The sequence below is a fragment of the Canis lupus genome, chromosome 14, assembly GCF_003254725.2.
Source record: "Canis lupus dingo isolate Sandy chromosome 14, ASM325472v2, whole genome shotgun sequence".
NCBI classification, from domain to species: domain Eukaryota; kingdom Metazoa; phylum Chordata; class Mammalia; order Carnivora; family Canidae; genus Canis; species Canis lupus.
Genome location: NC_064256.1, coordinates 40,808,409 through 40,833,890, shown reverse-complemented (window position 1 = coordinate 40,833,890; position 25,482 = coordinate 40,808,409). Strand labels below are relative to the sequence as shown.

Below are 25,482 nucleotides of genomic sequence, written 5' to 3'. Positions count from 1 at the left end.
TCCAGCAGTTCAGATAAACATCCTATATTTTGCACAGAGTCAGATCTTGGTAGAAGTGCTATTTCCTATCTCTAAAAGAGAGAATGGTGAAAGGACCATGACATGGTGGCCTTTTGTCACTGTATTTCTATTTTTGTTTTTTTTATGGACAAAGCCAATTTCCTAGCACATGTTCAAGACAGTGGGTGCGGCATGCCCTTCCTGGCCTGCCCTCTCCTTGATAGGATTCTGGAAAAAGGCCAGAAAGCAGTCCATCAGGTCTCCTGTGGGATTACCACACAAGGAAGTGACCCAAACAGAAGCCCCTGTGCAGGTTTGATAACGTGTCTTGGAAGCAGGGAATGGGGGAGGAGCAGCTGACACCGCAGCGTTTACACCTCCACGTTGGCACCATCAAGCACAGCTGTCTAAAGTCTCAGGAATAGTCGGTTGGCCCTCATGTATTATAAGAAAACTTCCTAATCCAGAGTGGCCACAGGCAATTCAGGCAGAACAGAATGTAAGCACCTGGTGATTTTGGAATCAGACTTGTAAATACATCATCCGTCACATTAACATGTGAGGGTTTGAGCAGAATGACGGGTCTTTCCTTATTCCTGTTGCCACTTGTCTGGGGACCGATAGATGTGGTTTATTAGGGCCACAACTACGCATCTTTTTGGCCTTCAATGGATATCTAATCAGAACTATGATTAGAACCATTACTGAAGCATGGGAAAGCCTCTTGTTTATCACCATGTGGCATTTATATGGCATTGTTCAGTTAGACACGACTTTTCATAAACACACTGAGAAGAGACAGCCTAGGAATCAGGATTTCCAGTCTAATGATGCATGTGTCCAGGGAGACCTTGAACTTGAGGAGGGCACAAGGAGAAGAGTCCACCCACCACCTCTATTCTGGGCAAGGAAGAAAGACATCGTACTACCAGTGCATGTGAGCGTCAACCCTCGTTCTCTTCCAGGCTCTGTCCATACCAGCCATCGGGGAGACAGTGGTGCAGTTCTCCTTTTCCAGGTGGGGTAACAGAGTGAATAAGTTGCATAAGATCCCACACACAGGTTGTAAATTTTGGCATTGGACTCCAGGGGCAACCTCTCGTGGCCAGAGTTGACGCTCGTATGTCACAGCAATAGGGAAAGCTCAGAACCACTTTTGACATCAAATCCAACCTAGAGAAGAATGTAGATTCCTTCTTCTGAGGAAGGAGTGTTATGTCTTTGTCACATGACCCATATCCTCTGTCAGGGCAGTTGAGGGAGTCGGGCCAGAGCAAGCCATTCCACATTCTTGTCCAGGGTGGGAGGCGAGAAACCCCAGTGCAGTTGACCAGGGACAGTGCTCATGGTGGATGAACCTGGAAGTGGTGGCCCAGTGGCAGAGTCATGTAAGCAGCCTCCAGCTTGGGTAAAACACCAGCAGGCCTGGGGCAAGGCAAGAGGGACAAGTGAGGGCACAGGGGACAGAGGGGCCTGGAGCACGGGCGCTGAGCGAGGGAGCAGGAACCAGCCACAGCCATGCAGGTGCCATTGGGCTACTTTGCTGACCTCTGTGGCTCCTGGGGCCTGTCACTGGCCCTAGGTCTTCAAAAATAACTGAGCAACATCCATTGTCCTGATTGACCTTATAGTTTGTGACATCACCTGTCTGCTGAGCTGGTGAAAATGCTAACAACAGTGCTAAGTGGCAGGTGTATTTTTGTATATACTAAACTCATTTAATGCTCTGCTGTGGGTTCTGGGGCAAAGGGAACTTGGGCAAGCTGCCCGCCGTCACCGAGTAGTGCGTCAGTGAAGGAGCCAGCACTGGGACCCAGGCTGTCAGGTTCGCAAAGGTCTTCTAGCGAGCGTGAGATATTGCCAAAATAATATAAGGAAAGCACCGTCCAGGTCACTGGATGATCATACTAAGATCTGGGCCTTCAAGAACGTGCCACCCCCCAGGGGTGGTGGAGAATCTAGGCCAAAAAGCGTAGGGAAGAGGAGGTGGTGCTAGGAGCTGGAAAAGCCATGTCTGCTTCTCACCCGAGCCTTTATTATCATGCCTGGAGCGTAAAAAGTCTACCTCATTTTTATAACACGTTTCAAACGATCTCTTTGACTGGGAAGTTCTCTCCCTTGCAGTTTCTCCCAATAGCTTTTGTCAAGGTTTGTCACACGCATAATGTTTCAGTGGATTTTAACGCAGCCCCGGTGATCACGAAGCCAGCCTGATGTGTGCAGTATGTAAAGCCCACATTACTGGTGCTTTCAGGAAGCTGCCCTGTTATGAAGCCAAATAGCCTTCTTAAAAATCAGAAGTACTCTCATAAAACTTGTTTTTCATGCGGCCCAGGCTGTAGTTTCCACATGGGACGAAGTGTGAAACTCAGCTTTTATGGGAGATCTCTGAGATTGGTGTGAACTCTCAGTGACTCTCGTGACATGATTCCCCAGAGGAGCAACTTATTTTCTTTTGCGGTGCGTTTCCTTGTCAACTGCTATGTCTGGAAGGAGGATGTTACTCTGATGCAGGAGAAACTGGCACTTGCTGGTGGACCCTCATTAATTCTCAGCTTGATGATTGCGGCATTTTTCTCATATCCGCCATCCAAAGGAACTTTCTCTCGGCACAGATTCACCCTGTCTGTAGGTGTGCACTCTAAACACGGCACGTTGTACTTCAGTGTTAGGGGGGAACACACCACAGCAATAGCCAGCTGTGGCAGGTGCCTCACTGCAGAGGAGGCTGTGCTGGCGTCATGAGCAGACCCTCTGTCCACTCCCTTGCTTTTCAGAGTTTGAGTTTTTAAAAGCAGGGCATTCCTCCAGTGGAGGAGTCCACGGTGTGATAGTGACCCATCAGGGGTGCCCACGTCCTCACTGCACACCTCCAGGTCTTTTTTTTTTTTTTTTAAGATTTTATTTATTCATGAGAGAGAGAGGGACAGAGACACAGGCAGAGGGAGAAGCAGGCTCCATGCAGCGAGCCTGATGTGGGACTCGATCCTGGGTCTCCAGGATCACACCTTGGGCTGAAGGCAGTGCTAAACCACTGGGCCCCCAGGGCTGCCCTGAAACAAAAGGTTTATAAGCACATCTTACACTCTGACACTTTCTATTCCATTCCATCCTTATATTTTTAAGTGCTCCACCAAATTCATATTACGACCTGCTGATGGGTCACAGTCTGTGGTTTGGAAACACTACGACTCTGCACTGGAAGTAGGTCTCAAGAGCTACCCTATTGCCTCTGGAAACTTAGGTTAAATGTCCATGAATCCTAGCAGCCACTAGAAGACTCAGGGAAAACAAGCCATTTTGTTCTCCCCCAAAGGTGAAAGAGTGGAGCTCCTAACTGGAGCCGAGAAATGGGAGGGGGCGGATGTTGCTGAAATCCGTGCTGTACTGAAGAGACGTTGTCATTTCTTTTCTTTTTTCCTATGGTTGACACGTGGTGTTACGTTTATTTTAGGCGTACGAGACATCGTTTCTTATTGCTCATTTTTCCTGAAAAATAGCCAAGAGCTGGAGACAAGAAAGGAGATGGAATTTTTTTGATTTTGTTTTTAGAAGCAGTTTCTTTCTCCTCCAACCCAGAGGAGGAGCTGGGAGATTGGGTACCCAGAGAAGTCTGCCCAGCAGGAGCTCCAAATTGGCAAGAGGACTCCTCCGGGGTGGGCTGGGGGTTAGTGTGAATGATGAAAACGGAGCTAGGAACATGCAGGTAACAGAAAAGTGTACAGAATGCTTCTCTGAGGTCTCAAAGTAAATAGAAGAAAAGTATCCAGAGGGGTAACAATGAAGGGTTAACGAAAAGGGGCCAGTTTCTCTACATGTTTCTTTCTTTTCATCTTTTTCTGAGAATGTGCCTATTCAGATGCACACTTGCTTGCTCTTGCTTCATGGAATTGCTTTAAAATCTGAATTTCCAATTTTTAGAAGATGCTGATTGCAACAGCCCTTGATCTTGACCTCAAATTAAGGCACAGGCCATGGAGGTAGAGCGACATCCTCCCCACTCCCTGATGGAGGGTGAAGGAACCAGGGGGGAGTCACCACCTGCTCTGTGCACACCTTAGCCCTCTCGATGCTGGCAGTCACACCGCAGTGGCCAGGTGGCAGGTAGGGCTGTGCCCTCCTGGTGGAGTCTATGCTCTGTTTACAATGCTGGCAGGTGTTTTAGGGGGAGAACAGCCTGAGCATTTCTCCAGGGCTCCCCTTTTTGTCAGCATGTACTGGTGGGAAGTGCAGCTGCCTGTAACCCTTTCCACTTTGTCAAAAAACACAGAGAGGCGCCCCTGGCTGGCTCAGTCGGTGGACCACGTGACTCTTGATCTCAGGGTTGTAAGTTCAAGCCCCATGTTGAGTGCAGTGGTTACTTAAAAAATGAAATCTTAAAAAAAAAAAAAATCAACAGAGGCAGGTGACAGGGAATTGGGTTTGTGCATCTCATTTGCCATTAAGCAGCAGAACCTGCATCTCAGATCCCTAATTACTTTGTATCTTCACTTTGCCCCCATGCTTGAATCTCTACCCCCAACACCCCCCTCCATCCCAAGTAGGGTAGTTGGCAGCAGGGCTCGGGAAGCCTGATGTTGTTGCCCTTGCCTTTCATTTGTTTGTTCAGCAAATAGATCTAGAGTGCCTGCTGTGCCCCAGAGGCTTTTAAGGACTCCAGGCATTCAGGGGTGTGGTGCTTGCTTCTAGTGAGGAAGAAGGGTAATAAGGACAAGAAGAAGATCATTTAGAAAGTTAGATGTGTTGTGAGAAAGGCACTGGGGGGGGCGGTGGGCAGGACATTGTGCCTGCAGAAGTAGTCAAGGTGATCAGGGCTGGCCTCTCTGAGGTGGTGACATTTGAGCGGAGCTTGGGATGAATACAAGCAAGCAGCACAGCATACTGGTTAGGAACGCAGCCTCAGCCTCAGGATCCAGGTGGCCAGGGTGGCACCCCTGCTCTGCCAAGGAAAATCTTTGCAGCCTCAGACCAGGCACTCTGCCTCACCGAGCCTCTGTTTGATATAAAACGTAGATAATCACAGTAGCAGCCTCTTAGCGTTGTTGCAAGGGTTTATGTGAGCTAATGCACCTGGGGAAGCCCTGTGTCAGCTGCCCTTATGACGATGAGGATGGTGAGGAGGAGAATGAAGTTGAGAAAGAGGAGAGGAGAACCATAGGCTCCGGAAATGTGCTGAGTGACTCCTAGGGCAACAAAACTGTGGTCATAGTTCACTGAGGCCCAGTGTCATGATGATGCAAACACTGAACACTGATGAGACCTAGTGTCGTGATGCAGTCCTACTAGAAGAAGGGGAAGTGCAGGAGCAGGCTTGGACGTGTGTAAAAGACCAAAATTCGGGACGCCTGAGTGGCTCAGTGGTTGAGCGCCTGCCTTCGGCCCAGGGCGTGATCCTAGAGTCCTGGGATCGACTCCCACGTCGGGCTCCCTGCATGGAGCCTGCTTCTGCCTCTGCCTCTGTCTCTGCCTCTCTCTCTCTCTGTGTCTCTCATGAATAAATAAATAAAATCTTAAAAAATAAAAGACCAAACTTCTTTTTTTTCCAAAGATTTTACCTTCTCTCTCTCTCTCTCTCTCTCTTAAGATTTATTATTTATTAGAGAATGAGGCAGAGACACAGGCAGAGGGAGAAGCAGGCTCCCCGAGGGGAGTCCGATGCATGACTTGATCCCGGGACTCTGGGATCACATCTCAAACCAAAGGCAGACGCTCAACCGCTGAGCCACCCAGGTGTCCCCAAGATTTTACCTCTTTAAGTAACCTCTACACCCAACATGGAGCTCCAACTCACAATCCCTAGATCAAGAGTCACACACGGTCTACCAACTCAGCCAGCCAGGTGCCCTAAAGACCAAAATTCTTATCTTGCATAGTCAGTAGGGATCCAAGACGGAACATCAAAAAGAAGCAGTAGAGTCATGTTGTTTAGAAGCCACAAGGTGAATCCCAGGTAAAGAGGTATAAGCGTGGGGAGCAGGGAGGAGGGCGGAGGGAGGATGAGACAGAGGACTCCTCTTTTTCACTGCCAGTCACGAAGAACTATCCGACTACTTACTGTGTACAGTGATAACTTTGATCAAAGAGAAGAAAATGTTAATTAAAAACTAATAGCAGAGAAAATACCATAAAGTCTGGAGACCACCTCAAAGGGTTTCCAGCAGCCAAGTTGTAGTAATTTGAGCATCAAAGACTATGTTGATGACTGGTAATTAATTGGATCTGTGAAATGAGTCCAAGATGGTACTGACCATGGAGAAGTTAATGTCAAGTGTGTCTGAAAGTAGCTGTAATAGAAGAACGGTGGAAATAACAGGATGTGTTTTTGTTTCTCTACATTTTGCTCTCTCGGGGTGCATTGGCAGTTGTGTTCTGTAAAGTGGAGGTTGGTTTATGAAACGCAGGTGTTGTTTTTCTCCACCTCCGTTGGCAGATTGGCAGGGGGTTGTGAGTAAGCCCCAGAGTTGCAGGTAAAGTAGAACTGGGGCAGGCATAGGAGAGACCAGCCTGCAGCCTGTCACCAATGGTGGGAAGCGGGTGTGCGTGAAGGTGGTTTGCAAGATGGGGCAAGAGCCGTTTGCCCTGGGAGGGAATCCCTTATTCCCAGAAAATGCTATCTCCAGTGGCCCTAGTGATTATATTGAAGACATGATATGGCAAGAAAGACACAGGCTTTAAAAATGCTGTCTGCGGGATCCCTGGGTGGCTCAGTAGTTTGGCGCCTGCCTTTGGCCCGGGGCGCGATCCTGGAGTCCCAGGATCGAGTCCCGCGTCAGGCTCCTGGCATGGAGCCTGCTTTTCCCTCTCTGCCTGTATCTCCGCCTCTCTCTCTCTCTCTATCGTGAATAAATAAATAAAATTTTTTAAAATGCTGTCTGCTGAGCAAATGGAGCTTGAGTGAAGATGCCAGGTGTCTAGCCCAGGAAATGCATGCTCACCCTTGAACCTGACCGAGTGTCAGTTGGTCAGTAACCCCTGCCTTCCACTGGTCAAAATCAGCTTCTGGTTCTTTTAGGTCTTGCCTTGTAACCTCAGGAAGGTCAAAGCTAAGAATGAAAATCATGACAAAATAAATCTATAGGACCAACTTGTGTTCTAGGTTAAATGTAGGTTTTATAGTCATTGGGATTATGTATATGATTTGTCTGTTTTTAAGATATTTTAAACCTTAACTACTTAAATGGTGAAGTTGGCACAATGTTGAAATGTGTAGAATTTGAGTTTGTGATTAACACTTAGATGGATATATTAGAGCATTATATTTTTAAAAATTGTATTTTGGGGTGCCTAGCTGGCTCAGTTGGGAGAGCATGCAACTCTTGATCTTAGGGTCTTGAGTTTGAGCCTCATGTTGAGCATAGAGCTTACTTTAAAAAAATATTTTTTGATTTATTTAATAGTATTTGAGGATTTAGAAACATTTGTTAAATAGACTTATAGGTATAAAATTTAGCACTAAAAAAACACAAATATTTCTGAAGTTTTCTTATTTAAAAAAGAAGTCCTTCAGGTATTAAAGTTCCAAACAACTATGACATGGACTAAGCTCACGATAAGGCATTGAGTTGCTCCTTGATGGGGGAAGCCATTGGAGAGTTTTAAGCAGGCACGCAATATAATTTATTATCTTTTTTCTAAGACTGGGGGAGGTCAGGAGTACAAGCTGTGTAATCTTGGGTCCCCTTGTACTACTAGAACCCGTGAAATATGTTCCCTCATTAACTGATTCAGCAAATGCACATCGTTGGCTCCTTCCGTACAAGCACAGCACTGGGCACATAACCAAGGGCCTCCCAGTAAGTTAGAAAGTGTTGAGTCCTATAAGGAAGAGGGTACTTCTGGCTTGGAGAACTAGGACCATTTCCATGGTGAAGGAGCGGTGGGGGAGAATGACATTCCAGGAATGAGCTGAGACCAGGAGCAAGGAGGTCAAGCATTGTCGAGGCTCGTCACATGGTCCCTCGGAGCCAGTAGCGTGTCTTCCATCAGAACCGTAACGTTGCCAATTCATTTAGACCGTTGTCGCTGCAGCTCCTGTAAAGTGGGTCAGTACCAATTAAAGCTAATTTATAATGATAAATCCATAAGGCAGAGAGGCAACTCTTAGCTAATGTATTTGCCAGAATTTGACACCCCAGGAGAGTTTTAATTTGCTGTCACTGCAGTTACCACTTTTGCATGAATATTAATGATCTGCATTATAGGAAAAATGTGGTGTATTGGGTTTCTGGAAGAGGTTGACTTTTTTTTTTTTTTTTTAATCTACCTGTATGTCAGTGTTTTATGTTTGTGAATACAAGGAAGGAGAATACCAGAGGTGCTGAAATGGAGAGCAGGCCATGTGCCCGGGAGTGAAGGGGTGAGCACAGGGCAGGTGAGCAGAGGTTGGAGGGCAGTAGACAAGGTTTGAAGGGGCTCCGGGGGCGAGTGACCGGGAGCTCGCAGAGGCGCTCAGCGGGGCTCCCGGCCCGCGATGTGGGTCGGGGAGGGGTGCGAAGCTGCACGTGCGTGTCCGTACAGAGGCTCCAGGCCACCTCGTGTTTTCGCGTGGTTCAGGGGGCCAGCTCAGGTTTTTACTTCCTTTGCTGACAACCAGTAAGCTTTTCTCTGGCCATCCTCGGGATGTAATTGTCTTACCGTGGGATCCCGTGTGCTAGGTTGCGCTCGCTGCCCCGACTGAGACGCCGAGACGGGCTCCCGGGGCTGCCTGTCCGAGCTGCCGTCCCGCCCGCGACAGGCCCCACGTGGGGACCGTGTGGCTGTAGACGGTGACAGTAGAACGCTCGACCCGAGGAAGAGCGGTGGCAGTCGGCGTCGATGTGAGGCGGTGCCCGGTGAAATTACGTCTTCGTAGAGAAGCTCTGACATTGACGCATGTTATTTTAAAATTCATAATGACTAAGGCAAAGCGGAGCCCTGATGAAACAACTCGCGTAGCTCTGCTTTGAAAGACTGGCTGTGCCCACCCGGGAGGGCAGGTCCTGCCACTTGGGTCCGGGGCGCCGCTTCCCACCTGCTCACATGTCCACCCGCACACGGCTGCGAGTGACCCCGCACGATGCGTCCCTTTTAAGTCCTCTCTAGTATTTCCAGGGCTTGGTCTTGCATGTCACCTCTTTATCTCCCTCATATGGGGGATACTCACTTTGAAAACAAATCAGGGATCCCTGGGTGGCTCAGCAGTTGAGCACCTGCCTTCGGCCCAGGGCCTGATCCTGGAGACCCGGGATCGAGTCCCGCGTGGGGCTCCCTGCATGGAGCCTGCTTCCCCCTCTGCCAGTGTCTCTGCCTCTCTCTCTCTCTCTCTCTTTCTCCCTGTGTCTCTCATAAATAAAATGTTCAAAAAAAAAAAAAAAAGAGAGAAAACAAATCAAAGGAGCACAGACTTTTGGGACCGAACTGCCAGGTCCCGGTGCAGTCTGCCTGTTTCTGGCTGGGGGACCTTCAGCACCTCCATCACTTCCTGCAGCCCCCCCCTTCCCCGTGTTAGGTTGGGGAAACAAAGGTCGGTTACACGGAGAGCACCTCTCCCACCAGGCATACACGAGGCACCCCTACCCTAGATGGCAGAGGCAGCTCCCAACTCTTTCTGGTTCCAGAAGAGTGTGTGGAAAAACAAAACTTGCTTGTTCTTTAGCCACATTTTTCATTAAAGATCCAAGTAAACGCAGAGAGGTTTAGATATCTGGGCAAGTGCCAGAATTTGGGGAACAAACGGCTTAAAAGGAGGCTAACCAAAAGCAGGCAGTGTTATTGCATCATGAGTACATCCCTAAAATCTTCTCATTTTTTTTTAAAGATATTATTTATTTATTCGTGAGACACAGAGAGGCAGAGACATAGACAGAGGGAGAAGCAGGCTCCATGCAGGGAGCCTGATGTGGGACTCGATCCGGGGACTCCAGGATCACGCCCTGGGCTGAAGGTGGCGCTAAACCGCTGGGCCACCCAGGCTGCCCCCTAAAATCTTCCCTTGTTGCCCATTTTTGTGCCGAAATGAACAGGCCCTTGGGAGAACTGGTGTTGGGACAGACGCTTAGAGCCATGGAGAGTGGCAGCCAGAGCATCAGCAAAAGCAATGACCATCTTAATGGAAAGGCTGCTGGGGCTGAACTCCCCCAGCGTGCTCAGCGGCGCTGCCGGGCCTTTGGATCCTCCGTTCCTAGGGGCCTTTTGAGAGGGTGTACTGTCTTGTTTTGTGTGTGTGTGTGTGTGTGTGTGTGTGTGTGTGTTTTAAAGATTTTATTTATTTATTCATGAAAGACAGAGAGAGAGAGAGAGAGGCAGAGACACAGGCAGAGGGAGAAGCAGGCTCCATGCAGGGAGCCCAATGTGGGACTCGATCCCAGGTCTCCAGTTTCACACCCTGAGTCAAAGGCAGACGTGCAACCACTGAGCAACCCAGGAATCCCTTTTTTTTTTTTTTTTTTTTTAGATTTTATTTATTCATGAGAGACAGAGACACAGGCAGAGGGAGAAGCAGGCTCCACGCAGGAGCCTGATGTGGGACTCGATCCCGGGTCTCCAGGATCAAGCCCTGGGCCGAAGGCGGCCCCAAACCACTAAGCCACCAGGACTGCAGTGTACTGTCTTTTAAAAAGAGAATAGCGGGTTTGTGAAATATAGAAATCGGATCCAGGGACGCCTGTGGGGGCTCGGTGGTTTAGCTCCTGCCTTTGGCCCAGGGTGTGATCTTGGAGCCCGGGGATCGAGTCCTGCATCGGGCTCCTTACTGGGAGCCTGCTTCTCCCTCTGCCTGTGTCTCTGCCTCTCTCTCTCACTGTCTCTCATGAATAAATAAATAAAATCTTTTTTAAAAAATAAACTATTTTATCCTCTTCCTTTTAGTTACATATCTGTTTTATACAGTAACCTATTAGTGCACATATGCCATTTACAGTAAATGCATTCACACCATCATACTCACTATTTTTTATTGGGATGTAGGATCAGATTGTTGGGAGGCCACTGCTGGGGAAAACCAGCCTTGCTCCGTCCTGCTTTCCCATAATGGGTGGGCAAATTCTCTAGCAAGGGTCTGGAAACGACCAGGAATTAATTTATTCTGAAGTTAGTTTTGAAAACAGCAGATGAAGGGACACCTGGGTGGCTCAGCAGTTGAGCATCTGTCTTTGGCTCAGGTTGTGATCCCGGGATCAAGTCTCGCGTTGGGCTCCCTGCAGGGAGCCTGCTTCTCCCTCTGCCTGTGTCTCTGCCTCTGAGTGTCTCTCATGAATAAATAAATAAAATCTTTTGAGAAAAGAAAGAAAGAAAGAAAAGAAAAGAAAGAAAGAAAGAAAGAAAGAAAGAAAGAAAGAAAGAAAGAAAGAAAGAAAGAAAGAAGGAAGAAAGAGAAAGGAAGGAAGGAAGGAAGGAAGGAAGGAAGGAAGGAAGGAAGGAAGGAAGGAAGGAAGGAAAAGAAAAAGAAAGAAGAAAGAAAGAAAAAAAGAAAAAAAGAAAAAGAAGAAGGAAGGAAGAAAAGAAAAGAAAGAAAATAGATGAAGCAGATGCAGCAAACGAACCAGGTTAGGGTTTACTTTCGTCCTCGGACAAGACAGGCTCAGATGTTTTTGTAACTACAGAAGCAACTTTAGTTTCGGGTTAGCTCTTCCTAGAGTTCAAAGATGTTAGAAAGCAGACGAAGAGCAGTTGTTTGCAGATGTTTTCCGCAGGACACCACAGGCCCCACTGGCGAGTTTTCCAGATGTTAGCACCAAGCGGGCGCTGGCACGTGCGCATGTGTGGCTTTGGAGAACCATGTGGCCTGTCTCCACCTGCAGCGGGCCCTCCGGCTGCAGAGTGAACGACAGCAGCTGAGGAGCAGGCCTGGCCTCGCAGCTGCTCTCGGCTCCGTTTGATGACAGGGTGGCGTGGGGGGTACAGCTAAGATGAGCAACGGAGCTCCCCCACACGCTCTTCTGTTTGGAAAAAGTGAGCACCCTGAGAACAGGGGAACAGTGGGTGAAATATGGAAACTGCTCTTGTGACATTTTTACTTGTTTATGACCAAATACTCCTTTAATGCTTACCATATGCCAGGCGCTGTTCTAAGTACATTGATTTTATTATTATTTTATTTTATTTATTTATTTTTAAAGATTTTATTTATTCATTCATGAGAGACACACACAGAGAGAGAGAGAGAGAGAGAGAGAGAGGGAGAGAGACACAGGCAGAGGGAGAAGCAGGCTCCATGCAGGGACCCCGATGTGGGACTCGATCCTGGGTCTCCAGGATCATACCCCGGCTGAAGGCGGCGCCAAACTGCTGGGCCATCGGGGCTGCCCAGAGAACTCCGTATTCTTTACAACAACCTTAAGAGCTGGCTAGTACTGTTAGCCCATTTTACAGGTGAGGAGTCTAAAGATCAGAGAGGTGACATCACTTGCCTGGGGTCACACAGCTCACTGGTGGCAGATCAGTGCACACTCTGCACGGGTCTCGGTATAAAGTCCCACTTGTGTTTCTTCTAGTGGAGATTCCCGTGGCTTTCAGGATTATTTTTGGTTTTGTTTGGGTTCACAGGAGGCCTTTCTAAAAATTCTACATATAATACGTACATGTGATGTTATTACAAAAATGATGTTACAGTGTCTTCCATCTTTTGAGCACTTAACTGTGTGTGGATCCTCCCATGCCAGATGTTCTCTAGACATTAATTCAAATCCTGAAAGTGCAAGGAAGAGATTTGTGCCCATTTCATAGATGAGAACGTGGATGACAGTAGCTGGTCACTCAGCTGACATGCCCAGCCAGGTCATGAACCCGGGTCCGCACACAGTTCTTTGTTATAGGACAGAATTAAGTATAAACAGGTCTTTCTTGATCCCCTACCCAAGGAGATGGTGAGCTTCACAAGCACCCAGGGCACCTCATAGTGCACCAGTGCCTGGGGTGGGGTGGGAGGGCCCAGGTAGCCAGGGACAGTGCCGTGTTGTGCCTGTCGTCCCTGAGCTGGCGTTCACTCCCATGGGCGTCCCAACTTGGATGAACTGCGTGGTCCCCCTATCTGCCCCCCCTTGGGGCTGGGTGCCGCATGGTTTCCAGGCGACTATGTCCCCGGCACCAAGCCCTTAGGGTCCGGCTCCTTTTGATCCAGTGGAGTTTTGAAGTTTTATCTTCTGCTGGGCTTCATTAAGTCAGTGGGTCTGAGGCACCCTCCCCCCCCCCCCCCCCAGTTGTAAATGTTGCATGGTTCTTGGTATTCAGGTTAACAAATTAGCCCAATTAGATGGGTAAATTAGTCATTCTAACTTTCTGAAGTCCTGCTGGAGGAGCTTTGTGAAATAGCATTTATAGTTTTCTAACAAGCAATTTAAAGGACACCAGCATGTGGCATTTGTTTAAGAGTAAAATGTCCTAAACAATGCCCTACTTAAAAACAGATTTCGAAATTTGCTCACAGACCCAGAAACGTGGCAGGGTGCATGCGTCCCTGCGTTGTCTCGGACAGGCGTTTCCAAACTGGGTCTCTTCTTTCTGGGGGCTACAGCCAAGCACAAGAGAGTTGCTGAAACTCACATTTAATTCCACAACCTCCTTTTTTGCTGAACTGCTTTTTTTCTGCACCACCCAAGAGTTTCTTCCAAACTGACTGCTCTGATTTCCATCCGAGTAGGTAGATGGTGAAGGAGCGGCAGCTGCAAGGAGGTTGAAAGGGGCCCCCTCGGGTGGCTGCTGGCCCTGGCGGCCGGAAGCAGGGCAGGGGAGAAGCAACATCCCTCAATAGCTCAGTGAAAGTGCATAAGCTCTTGGACCTCTCTGGACTCGGTTTCCTCGTGTTCAGGGAAGTGCCTGTCCTCCCCACCTCACAGGGCCACTGGAGGATTCTGTGAGGATGATGCATCGAAGGTGCCTAAAACGCAAGAGGTCCCTGCCTTCCTTCTTGGCCCCTTTGAAGTGTTAGCTTCAGAAGCCGGCATCCTTGTGCCTGGCTCAATTGGCTCTTCAAACAATCTTATTAATGCCTATTAAAATGAAACCCAATAAAAATGCCAATATTTGGTGTTGAAATAATTGATGTAGCAGAGACAGACCATGGAGCACCCAGGCAGGCCCCTGGTGCAATTTAGCCTCACACCTGGGGGATGAATTTCACAACTGTAATTGCTACCATATAATTCTTATTAATGTTGTGCCATAATTCCTATTTATTCCACGGGGCTTGTAAATGCATTAAGACTTGTCAACATATTATTTTACACTGTTTATGATCTGTAGAATTATGTCCTTCGGGGTTGTATTGTGCAAAAGCTCAAAATAAATGGCTTTGGGCCTCATTAAAAAAAAAAAGAGCAAAAAGCGGCTGCCTGTGGAAGTGGTTCTGCATCCCCACCGTCCTGCACAGAAGTCCGTGAAGTAGATTTTTAACTCCGTTCTGAGCAGAGCTGGGAATACACGGGACTGGCCCTCCCCCCGTGAGCAGTCCGCCCTCCCAGGGAATGCTGTGGACAGCTAGGGAGCCCCAGGAGGGGTTCCTGGGACACCCCGGGTGTCCTCCCCTGGGGACAGAATGTGCTAGAGAATTCTTGGCTCTGCCACAAGCTGGAACCTTGCATGTTTTTTGTTTTTTGTTTTTTTTTTTAAAGATTTTATTTATTTATTCATGAGAGAGACAGAGAGAGGCAGAGACACAGGCAGAGGGAGAAGCAGGCTTCATGCAGGGAGCCTGACGTGGGACTCGATCCTGGGTCTCCAGGATCATGTCCCGGGCTGAAGGCAGCGCTAAACCGCTGAGCCAGCCGGGCTGCCCATCCTTGCATGTTCTTACAGTGAGTTTGGCTCCGAGCTTGAGGCGTTTCTGTCCTCCTGCTCCGTAGCCTGGGGTAAGCCCCTGGGCGTCTCAGCTCAAGCCATAAGGAAAAAGATTAGAAGTTCCAAGCGTAGAGGAACCTAGCCAGTGTAGACTGCAACCCCGTCCCACCGGTTTCGGCCTCTCCTAGGCCAGGAAGCGGGAAGGCGTGGGGACAGGCTTCTGTGCTCCGGAGCGTGGGCCGCAGCCGCGCGGGCACCTGCTGGGCCGGGGTGCCTGTGCCTCGGTCATTCCCGGCTCGGGCCTCAGAGCCCGCCCAGCGCCTCCGCAGAGTCCGGGTCAAGGGCTGCTCAGCCCATCTCCAGCCCCCCGCGGTTGGGGAGCCCTTAGTCTGGTCTCAGGTGCGAGCGGAGGTCTCGGCCTCGGCACAGCCTGGCGGCCCTGGTGCCTGGGGCGCCCGGCGGTCCGGCCACCGCCTTCCCCCGTCCCGTGGGCGGCCGGGCCACAGGCCGAGCGCGGCTGACCGTCCTTGCCCCCTTGGCCCTGCAGGCAGCGAGTACGACGAGGAGGAGGTGGACTACGAGGAGTCGGACAGCGATGAGTCCTGGACCACAGAGAGCGCCATCAGCTCCGAGGCCATCCTCAGCTCCATGTGCATGAACGGGGGGGAAGAGAAGCCCTTCGCCTGCCCGGTTCCTGGATGTAAAAAGAGATACAAGGTAAAGGCCCGAGCACCTGAGCCCTCGCCCGGGGGGGGGGGGGGTGGGGGGCAGCGGGGGGACCGGCCGCGTCAGTAGCAGCTCCTGGCGTCTGCGGGGCGCCCGGCCTCGTGGACTCACCTGCCCGGGGACGCGCGGGCTCCTGGCTTCGGGGCGCTTGCCGGGTTCCCCCTCGCTGCTCCGTGTGGGAGCAGAGGTCCAGAGGCGGTTTTTCTGGTGGGAGGATTGTGGGGGTTTTTTTATTATTATTATTCATGAGAGACAGAGAGAGAGAGAGAGAGAGAGAGAGGCAGAGACAGGCAGAGGGAGAAGCAGGCTCCACGCAGGGAGCCCGACGCGGGACTCGATCCCGGGTCTCCAGGATCACGCCCCGGGCTGAAGGCAGGTGCTAAACCGCTGGGCCACCCGGGCTGCCCAGAAGAGGGGCCTTTGCTCTTTTTCGGCGCAGGACCCGCGCCCCGGAGAGCCTGACTGGTGTCAGCAGCGGCCGGGGACAAAGGGACAAACAGGGAGAAACACCACGACGTTCAGGGCTCGGTCCAGAGGGCCCCGACACCCAAACTCGCCGACTTCCCCTGAAGCGGCCGTTAGCAGGCCCCTCACAAAGCCGCCTGTGAGCGGGGACAAGTCGCGGGGCCCCGCGCTACTCTGAGGACGTGCTGACCGGCCCGCGGCTCGGCACCTTGACTCCCGTTTGTAAAAAGGTGTAAAAGGTGTGTGAGGGCATAAGCACTTCTCACGTGGCTCCTAACTGTGTCCCTGAACACCAAACACACAACCCTATTTCAGTGATTTTTTTTTTTTAATTTTATTTATTTGGTACCAGCAGCCGATAGAAGTGGCTGCGGCTCCGCCTGTAGAAAGCGGGCGCCGGTGTCCGCGCGGACGGTCGGGGGCGCTTTGCATAAACCGCAGGCGCCGGCCGAGGCGAGCGAGCCCGAGCCCCACGGGCCGGAGCTGACTCCGGTGCACGCGCAGGTTTTCTGGGTCAGAGGCGCGGGGGGCGGAGGGAAGGCCAGGAGGTGGTCCCCTCAGGAGCCCAGGGAGCACAGGGCGGCCGCCCGAGCTCCTTCCCCCGGAGGCAGCCCTGGCACTGCAGCCCTTTCCTTCTGGCTTTTTTTTTTTTTTTTTTTTTTTTGGTTCAAAGTGGAGAAAGCTTAGCCGCCCCTCGGTGCTTGGCATCTGCTGCCTTCTCGCAAGCGCCCAAACGCTGCTTAGGGGGTGTCACGCACATCAACAGTGTTAAAAGGGGGACCAGACTGCGGCAACCCCAGAAAGGGCCGGGGGGAGCCCCAGCCTTTACTCTGGCTGGAGAGGGTGAGCGCCCCCCCCCCCCCCACCCGGCCACCTGTTAGCCTGTCATCATCCTGCTCTTACTGTCCTTGGGTTTCCAGCAGTTTCTCCTACAGTTGTCTACACCTGGGTCGATGGGACTTGAGTGCTCTTCCTGCCCCGAAGGCCGCAAGAGAACTGAGCGAGGCCTGGGCTGCGGTGCCACCACCCCCACAAATGACATGGGTGGCAGGGGGTGCTCTTGATTTCCACGAGGGGGCTGTGAGTTTCCGTTCCTGGGCCGGCACACCACGCCGTGGCACGAGGGACGAGAACACGCGCGTGTGGCCTCCCCGTGGGACCCCTGCCGCAGGCGCTGGTGCCCGCCGTGCGGCCGCTGCGTCTTACCCACCGCGCGGCTGTCGGCCTGGCCGTCGGCTCGGGGAGGCTCTAAGGGGCCGCAGCGCGGTGGGGTCAGGCTGCCGTGCCCTTGGTCCCCCGGGCTCACTTCCGACTGGTCGCCGCTTGCCCGCTGTTGGCCACGGACCCCGGACCAGCTCTCACCATTCCTTGGCATTTGCAGAATGGAAAGAGGAGGTGGCCAGCTTCCGGGCTTCCTCCTGAGTAGGGCAGGGCAGGGGGCCCCGGCAGGACAGCTGAGGCTCCATGTGGTTTCCCGTATTAATCCCTTTACCGCGGATGCCTCTTCCCCCCACTCTCCCCATCAGTACCTCTCATTTGAGTCCCCCTCGTTTCTCGAGGCACAGCTCAAGCGCCACCTCCTCTGGGAAGCCCTCACCAGTTTCCCAGACTGATCCCCCCACCCCAGACCGATGCTCTTGCCCCCGACCTTTCCATAGCTCTGTTCTTACCACTGGAGAGCACGTACCACCGTGGCACCAGGCGTCCGTACGGCTCCCAGACCCTTGCTCAGCCCCGGGCACGGGTGCTTCAGCATGAAGGCACAGAGATGAAGGGACGGAGGCCAAACGTGTGGGGAAGAGGACAGTGTGGCCGCCAGCGGGCCACCAGAACCCCAAAGCAGTGGCAGGACTCCTGTCGGCTTTGTCCCAGACACCTTCCAGGCTGAGCAACCGATCCCGTCCACCTGGGTGCTCCTCACTTTTCTTGTGGTTTCGGTCAAGAGAGAGAGGACTCCCCAAGCCTGGAATTGGCAATGGCTTGAAAAGATGGGTTGAAGTGCTTTGAGGTTTCTTTTCCTTTGGTGACGTTTAATATTAGAGTTGTCAGAACTAAAGGCATTTTGCTACTTCAAGAAACATAGAACATGTCCCCTAAAAAGTTTCCGTGAAAGGGTCCCTGGCACTACATGGAGAACACGGATGGTTTCAGCGCCACGAAGGAAGCTTGGCCTCCGAGGTCTAGATGCACAGGCAGCAGGCGTGTTGCTCACGGTTTTCTGAGGGCAGCTCAGCCCTTCTCCCCCCTCAGCGGATCTGAGCCTCCCTCCCTCTTCTCAGGGCCCCGTCGGAAGCCCCAGTAGACAGGCTTTCTGGGTTGTAACTTGGCAGCCAATAATCAGAACTTAAAAAAAAAGTCCATATATTCCTTACTCCATGATTCTCCTAAAAATGTATCCCAAGCACATCACCAGGGATGCAAACACTGATATACAAGCGTGTCCATCACATTAGTTACAGTCAGCACAAATTTGGGAATTACTAAATTTCTAACAATAGGGAAATGGAATAAAGTACTGCCATCAAAACCCTTCTTTCAAAAAAATACTTCATGGGAATCCAATTTCTTTTCTCTCGTGGGAAAATAAGGAAGGTACTTCAGATGTTACTGATTATACCTGTTTGCGTTTTTTTTAAGATTTTATTGATTTATTCATGAAAGACAGAGAGAGAGGCAGAGACACAGGCAGAGGGAGAAGCAGGCTTCATGCAGGGAGCCTGATGCGGGACTCGATCCCGGGACTCCAGGATCACGCCCCGGGCCAAAGGTGGCGCTAAACCCCTGAGCCACCGGGGCGGCCCAGTTCTGTCTTTATGTCCCTTTGTATTTTGTACATTTCGACAGCGGCCCATGCTGGGCACAGATGGCGTTAAGAGGGGGTTGAGGGATGCTGGTGCCCGCCTGACGCAGCCCGGATGTTGCAGGTGCGGCCGGGCCGGCGGGGTGGCGCCTGCACTTCACGCTGCTGCCAGCGGCTTTATTTTCCACGCTAACATTTCCACCCCTTCCAACCCCAGCTTCTGTGTTTTAATTTTTCATCAAACCCCGGGACTTCATCCTCTCCTTTAAGTAGGACATCAAGGCCTGCAGGGAATTTAAAGGTAACGGGTTTTATCTCAAGGGCACGTGTCCACATCTTGTACCTCCTCGGTCTCAGTACTGACAGAGATCAAATACCGTCCAGGACGCCGTGGCCCCCCTTGGCGTCCGGACTTTGTGATTTGATCTGGACTGGCATTTTGAGAAGCGCCTGGAAATGAGCCGCTGCCCTCCACCCACCCAGCCGGGCAGGCCCTCCCTCCGTCCACCTCCTGCCCGGCCCCTTCCTCCGCACGCATCCCCGGGCCTGCCCACTGGAGTCCACAGACCGTTTTCTCCAGCTGGAATGTCCCAATCCTTCCCAACTTGCAAGGTGGTTCAAAGACCACCCACTGGTTGTACTAAGTACCTAGCACATGAGGTACCTGGAATTCTGGCGGACATGTGGACTCTGGAACCAGGCATCCCAGGTCTGTCGTTTACCTGCTCACTCACCTTCTGGAGCATCTGTTCATCTCAAACAGGAGTATGGGGTTGGCCAGGCATCCGGCACTCAGCCCGAGCAGCTCTCGAGCCTGCCCTCCGTGACCCCCCTCTTGCCCTTTCAAAGCTCCATTCTCCTTTACTCAGAGACCAGAGGATTTAAGCATCTGGTTTTCAAAGTCACCTGCCATTTTTTTTGGTGGTGTTACTCATATTTCTGAAAGACCAAACTTCCATCAGGATGTCTGCAGTGATCAATGTCAGCAAATCTTTTAAAAACCTCAAGTGTTAGTAGAAAGTAAAAATCCGGGGATCCCTGGGTGGCTCGGCGGTTTAGCACCTGCCTTTGGCCCAGGGCGCAATCCTGGAGTCCCGGGATCGAGTCCCGCGTCAGGCTCCCAGCATGAAGCCTGCTTCTCCCTCTGCCTGTGTCTCTGCCTCTCTCTCTCTCTTCTCTGTGTATGCTCATGAATAAATAAATATTTAAAAAAAAAAGAAAGAAAGAATCCCCACCGCTATATGTGAATGAACAGACGGACAAACCCTGACTCTCAGAGGCGTACTAACATTTGCCCTGAGGGGAGGAGGGTGCCCCACTGACACTCGAGAACATTTTAAATCACAGCAACAGAGACAGTTAATGCAGGTTTTTTTTTTTTATCTTCTTCGGCCAACCCTGGACATGCCACAGTTTCCAAATGTGCACTTGGCTTACTGGTTTTCCCAGAGTAATAAAGCAAATGTATGGAGTGAGCTGTGTTTTCCTGACAGTCTCACAGCCAGACACACAACACGATGTTTACATTGAAGCTGGGAACAGACCACAGAACCTGCTGAAATCACCTCAACCTTGGGCTTGTCCTTCTGGTGAACTCCAGATCTGGTCACGTTGGATTGGCTTCTTGTGGCTTTAGCAATTTCTGGTTTCAGGTTTCCCCTCCCCTAATTTATGATAAAAGCTCAGCCCCGATGGAGTATTTAAGCCCTGTCCCTATTGGAGTTGCCATGCGTTTTGGCTTGCTAGTCAAATGTTTTTATTTTGGGTTTTCCCCTATTTTCTGACAAGTGATAGGGCTCTAGGGCATAGGGGTAGCTGGACATTTAGTGACCCATCTTTGCAACAAGTTCCTGTGAAAACAAGGACATGAAATGTTTGAATCACCCTTCATCTACAGAAAAGGACCCCACTAGGTGAAAATCTGTTGAGCTAATAAGTGGGATATTAGTAAGCAGACAAATGCAAATTTCTAGTATTGTATCCAGGAGGCTTCCTAATTTGTTATTTTGCAAGTTGATGGTGCTTCCTAATGGTCATAAGCCTTTATTTCAAGTAGCTTAAAACTGTCCTATTTTTCATGGTTCTTCGGGTTGCCTGGCACCAGCTAGGTGCTTCCTGCCTGGGCGTCCCATGCAGTTGCAGGAAGATGCCAGCTCAGGCTGGATACACGCTGGCTTTACTCAAACCCCTCAGCTGCTTCTGGGATGGCTGGAACAGCAGCAGGCTGGCAGGGGACCCATCATGGTAATGGGTCTGATTTTGCCACCGTCCCTTCTTTCCCTGTATCCCTCCACAGCAAATTCTCCCCACCATGCCTCTAGAACAAGAGTGAGGGGTTTCCTTGCCCTGCATGCAGGGACTGATGCAAGACAGACAGAAACACAGAAGGCCAAGAGCCAAGTTCAGGGTGGAAGGGGTATTTGTGTCCTTGTGCTTGGACTCAGTTGACAACTGTAGGTCCCACTCTGACCTGAACACAGCCAACTAGTTGCTATTTGGCCCCCTTGGGTTCAACTAAGTCAAATGGGATTCTCTACCAAAGGGCTTTTAAAAAGTACTAATGTGCATTACGAATCTCTAAAAGGGAAACGTAAATAGAAATAACCACTTAACACACTTTAATGGAAACTGTTAATTCCAGAAGAGCGAACCATGTTTAACCAATTCACTCACAAATGCTTACTGAGCATCTACCGTGGGCCAGGCAGTGGCAGATGCTGACACAAGAGCACTCGGTCCCTGTATCTGGGAGCTCAGTAAGAGCATCTTATGAATAAAGGTCAAGACCACTGTGATGGGGCAGCCCCGATGGTGCAGGGGTTTAGCCCGGGGTGCAATCCCTGCATGGAGCCTGCTTCTCCCTCTGCCTCCCTCTCTCTCTGTGTCTTTCATGAATAAATAAATGAAATCTTTAAAAAAAAACAAAAACAAAAAAATGACCATTGTGTTGGAATCCTTTAGCTGGTCTCAGGACTACGCTCAGTGAGACTAGATTCATATAATACTTTCGGAAACAGCCCACTCCTCTGGTGATCAGTTCTTAACAATTTTGTCTCAAGCCCTTTATTTTCTCCTCCCTTACTCCCAGATCTGGCAAGAGCTGACTTGGGAATTGATACCTATGCTCTAACATTACCGCTATTTATTCTTTTCTCATCTCTCATGTCTTCCATCAGTTACTTCAGTGCCTATTTTCTCACCATTTAATTGGGATGAACAACAGTAAAATAAGTCTGTAGAGTGATTTTAGGCAGGAGTCTTACATAGAATATTCTAGTGCAGTAGCAAAACCAGTTACTAGAAAACCAAAAAGCATTTTGATATTTTATGTATCACTTGGGATTTGTATGCCAATTTGAAGTTTGGAACTCTTATGTTGCGGACACTTCAATAACCTAAGATTTTTAACGTTTATTGTATGTTTGGAATGCAGTACATAAACATGAGGCCCAGTCTTGCCCATGTTGCTTATTTAACACACACACCTCTGCCAGCGCATGATTTAGGCAAGGAGCTCCCACAGTGAGACACACACTGGCTTAATGCAGAGTAGAAAATGGACAAAAATCCTAGGTAAGGTAGGTTATTCTCACAGCTGTCTGGAAACAAAATAATGTAAGCTGTGTTTCTATATCAAGGATTTATTTATGTCTTGAATTCTATTGCCCAGTGTTTTCTATCTTTAAAAAGACCATTTAAAAAATAAAAATAAAAAAATAAAAATAAAAAAATAAAAAGACCATTTTTTGGCCATCCCAAGGATATGATACTATAGTTGTTTATTGTTAACACTCTTTCAAGTAGAAAAGAAAATCCAGAGAGGAATCAAAGCTCTAGGCAAACTGTGCTTCCTTATACAGTCTTAAAAACATATTCTGCATAAAATTTGAGGAAGCCAGTACTTTCATTTTCGGAGTAACTGAGGCCTAGTTTGCAACCCAGTCTGTACAGCCTATTAGACTCCTTGAAACGGAGTTCACGCAATGCCTACTATGTACACACCTGCCATCCAGGAGATGTCCAATATTAATCCAGACCCACACCAAGCAAACGTCCCCGGTCTGACATTTTGATTGCATCTAATAGGTGATGTTTTGTCTTCTCCACAGAATGTGAATGGCATAAAGTACCACGCTAAGAATGGTCACAGAACACAGATTCGTGTCCGCAAACCATTCAAATGTCGTTGTGGTAAGAGTTACAAGACAGCTCAGGGCCTGCGGCACCACACAATCAATTTCCACCCCCCGGTGTCGGCTGAGATTATCAGGAAGATGCAGCAATAACATGCTGGTCATAACTGTGCCAAGAAATCCTCACCAGCAGTTGCTGATTTTGAAAACAGCCACCTTTTTTCAGGGGAAGCATTCAGCAACCCTTTAAAGAATTAAATGCATGCTTTAAATTTTTTCTGTAATTTTGGAATGATGTATCTTTGTAGAGTTAATGATTTTGTACATTTGCACATGTAATCATCATACCCATTTTCATTACTTTGATATAAGGTGCTAAACAAAAGAAGCTCTAGGTTCTTCAGCACATTTCCCCCAAAACAAAATAAAATTGAGGGCATGTTGCATATTGTTTAGTTGTATTGCAGTGATATCAATGGGGGGAGGAGGGGCTGGCACTGAGATTTTTTTTTCCAAGATTGTAATGTGATTGAAATTTTTCAACACATCAACTCACTATGTTCAAAACCAAAATAATACCTTCATTATCAAACTGGTTACCATGCCTTACATAATGGAGTTAGTATTTGTGAGTAGAAAGACTTTAGGTAATGGAAATATAAATAAGAATGTTTAACATAATATGCTAAAAATATTTTCATATTTAAATAACATACATAAAAGGTGTGCTTTCTGTGTTTTATATTATCTTGCAAATCCTTTTGCCCCTTAAAAAGCTGAAAATCTTGCCATCTGACTTACCAATCATTTTTAGTGTTATAAATGGCATTTTTGTACAAAATAGTCTATTCAGTTCACTCGTTAACACACATTCATTGAGTGCCTGCTGGGTGCAAGGGATTCGGTTTATGCCGATTGATATTTCTGGACCAAGATAAGTTTAGTGAAATACTTTTCCCTGAAATCTGTTAGGAAACACTTTGAAATACTTAAAGTGCAAATTTTGTGTGTGTGAAATTTAGTTCTATCTTCATCTTTAGGTGAAGTTTTAAAGCACTTTGTAGTTCTCTATTGCCAACAGATTTAATGTTTTATGTGTTGCCAATTCTTGCAACCACTGCCCTAACAAACCTGTGGGTTGCAAATAAGAATTAAAATTCCAAGCACGTTTCAAAGAGAACATTTTTGTTAAGACCCCCTTATTGCCTCTTCTTCATGCTCATTGTGTTTTTAGACTTTTTTTTAAAGGCACTTTTTCCATCACATCATAGAGGTCTCTATTCCCATTGGCAATGTCTGTTTAGCTTTATAACACATTTTGCTGAAATACGAAATTGAGCCTTATTGACAATTAAGTGCTTCTTGCAGCAGGTGGTCAAAGAGTGACTAGTATGACCCGTTAGAGTGACCTACATCTGGACCATTCCTGAAGTTTTTCTCACCAACAATACCATCATGCCTTGAGTGTTCTTTTCTCCCAAGTGCTTTTCCTTAAACATACAAGAGTTTACCAATTGCCTCATTATGCAATAAAAATTGCTCTGAGATGGCTAACTGCCCACAAAACTGGTGAAAAGCAAACATGAAGTGCTTACAACATAACTTTCTTCCCATGTTCCCATTTGATGAAAGTCTTACAGCTGGGAAGCAGGTGTCCCTCCTCAAATTTTCAGACAGTTCGAAAGGATGATATAGCCCTGCTGGCCAGATGGGTAAGCTTCTATATTCTTCAGTTGTGAATCCCTCATAATGAGAGATTTTTAAAGTAAAGTATTTATAAAGACACTGCCCTCTAAAAATTTCCTAGATCTCTGAAGAGTGGTCTTGGTCCTGAATATACAGTGTTCTGTGTTTAAAAGGGTGATCCAGACATGAGAAGCAACTAGTTGGTGCATAAGAAGGCCCTACCTGGATATTTCATATCTACCTACAATTGACCAAAATTTTTTAGGCCAGCAGTTATTATTTAGCTTTGCTCCTTCTAGTGCAAGAAACTGTAGGCTGGATCAGTAGTTCAACAGCTAAACAGTCATTAAATAGTCATTGTGCATGTTAAATTTCTTTCAACTATAAAACAAATTCAATTTCTATTTACTTATTCATTGTGACAGTATTACTAAACAGGTAAGGATGGGAATATTTTGTTATACCGTGTATAGTGAATGTATTGTACTGTGTCTGTGAAAATTGTGCTTTAAATTATATTTTCATATGTTTTGTTGGGGACAGAGCACATTAAGTTTGAAAGCAACAGAGGTTTGTTTTAGAACTGAAGGCAACTTAATCAAAATTGCTGTCAAGAAAAGCTGCTTATAAATGTAAATGAAATCACATTTAAAATAAACTGCCTCTGACCCAAAATAAACATGGCTCTTTATTTTTATTAGTGTCCATTACTGCTCTAATATTGGAAGGATACTTTTAGGTTGGCATGCCCCGTAATTAACTGATGCAACATGAAAATGCTACCACTGAACATATCCCAGGAAGGGAAGACATGGAGTCTTCAATACTACTGCTTTCCAGTCTGCCATATCTTGTTTTTGCCCTTCACTCAAAAATTTTAAAGGATTCCAGCAATACAAATTCTGCTTTCAGAAATAAACA

General features: G+C 48.6%; 1 protein-coding gene across 2 annotated transcripts in view; it reads left to right on the top strand.

Moving 5' to 3' along the window:
- The window catches only part of JAZF1 (JAZF zinc finger 1), a 336,562-nt gene extending 311,322 nt beyond the window's left edge, over positions 1-25,240 (top strand). For both annotated transcript variants that reach the window (XM_025464472.3, XM_035698655.2), the window contains exons 4-5: positions 15,299-15,468; positions 22,852-25,240. In XM_025464472.3, coding sequence (XP_025320257.1) covers positions 15,299-15,468; positions 22,852-23,028 — 347 coding nt within the window. In that variant the 3' untranslated portion in view covers positions 23,029-25,240. The remainder of the gene's footprint in view (positions 1-15,298; positions 15,469-22,851) is intronic.
- The last annotated feature ends 242 nt before the right edge of the window (positions 25,241-25,482 follow it).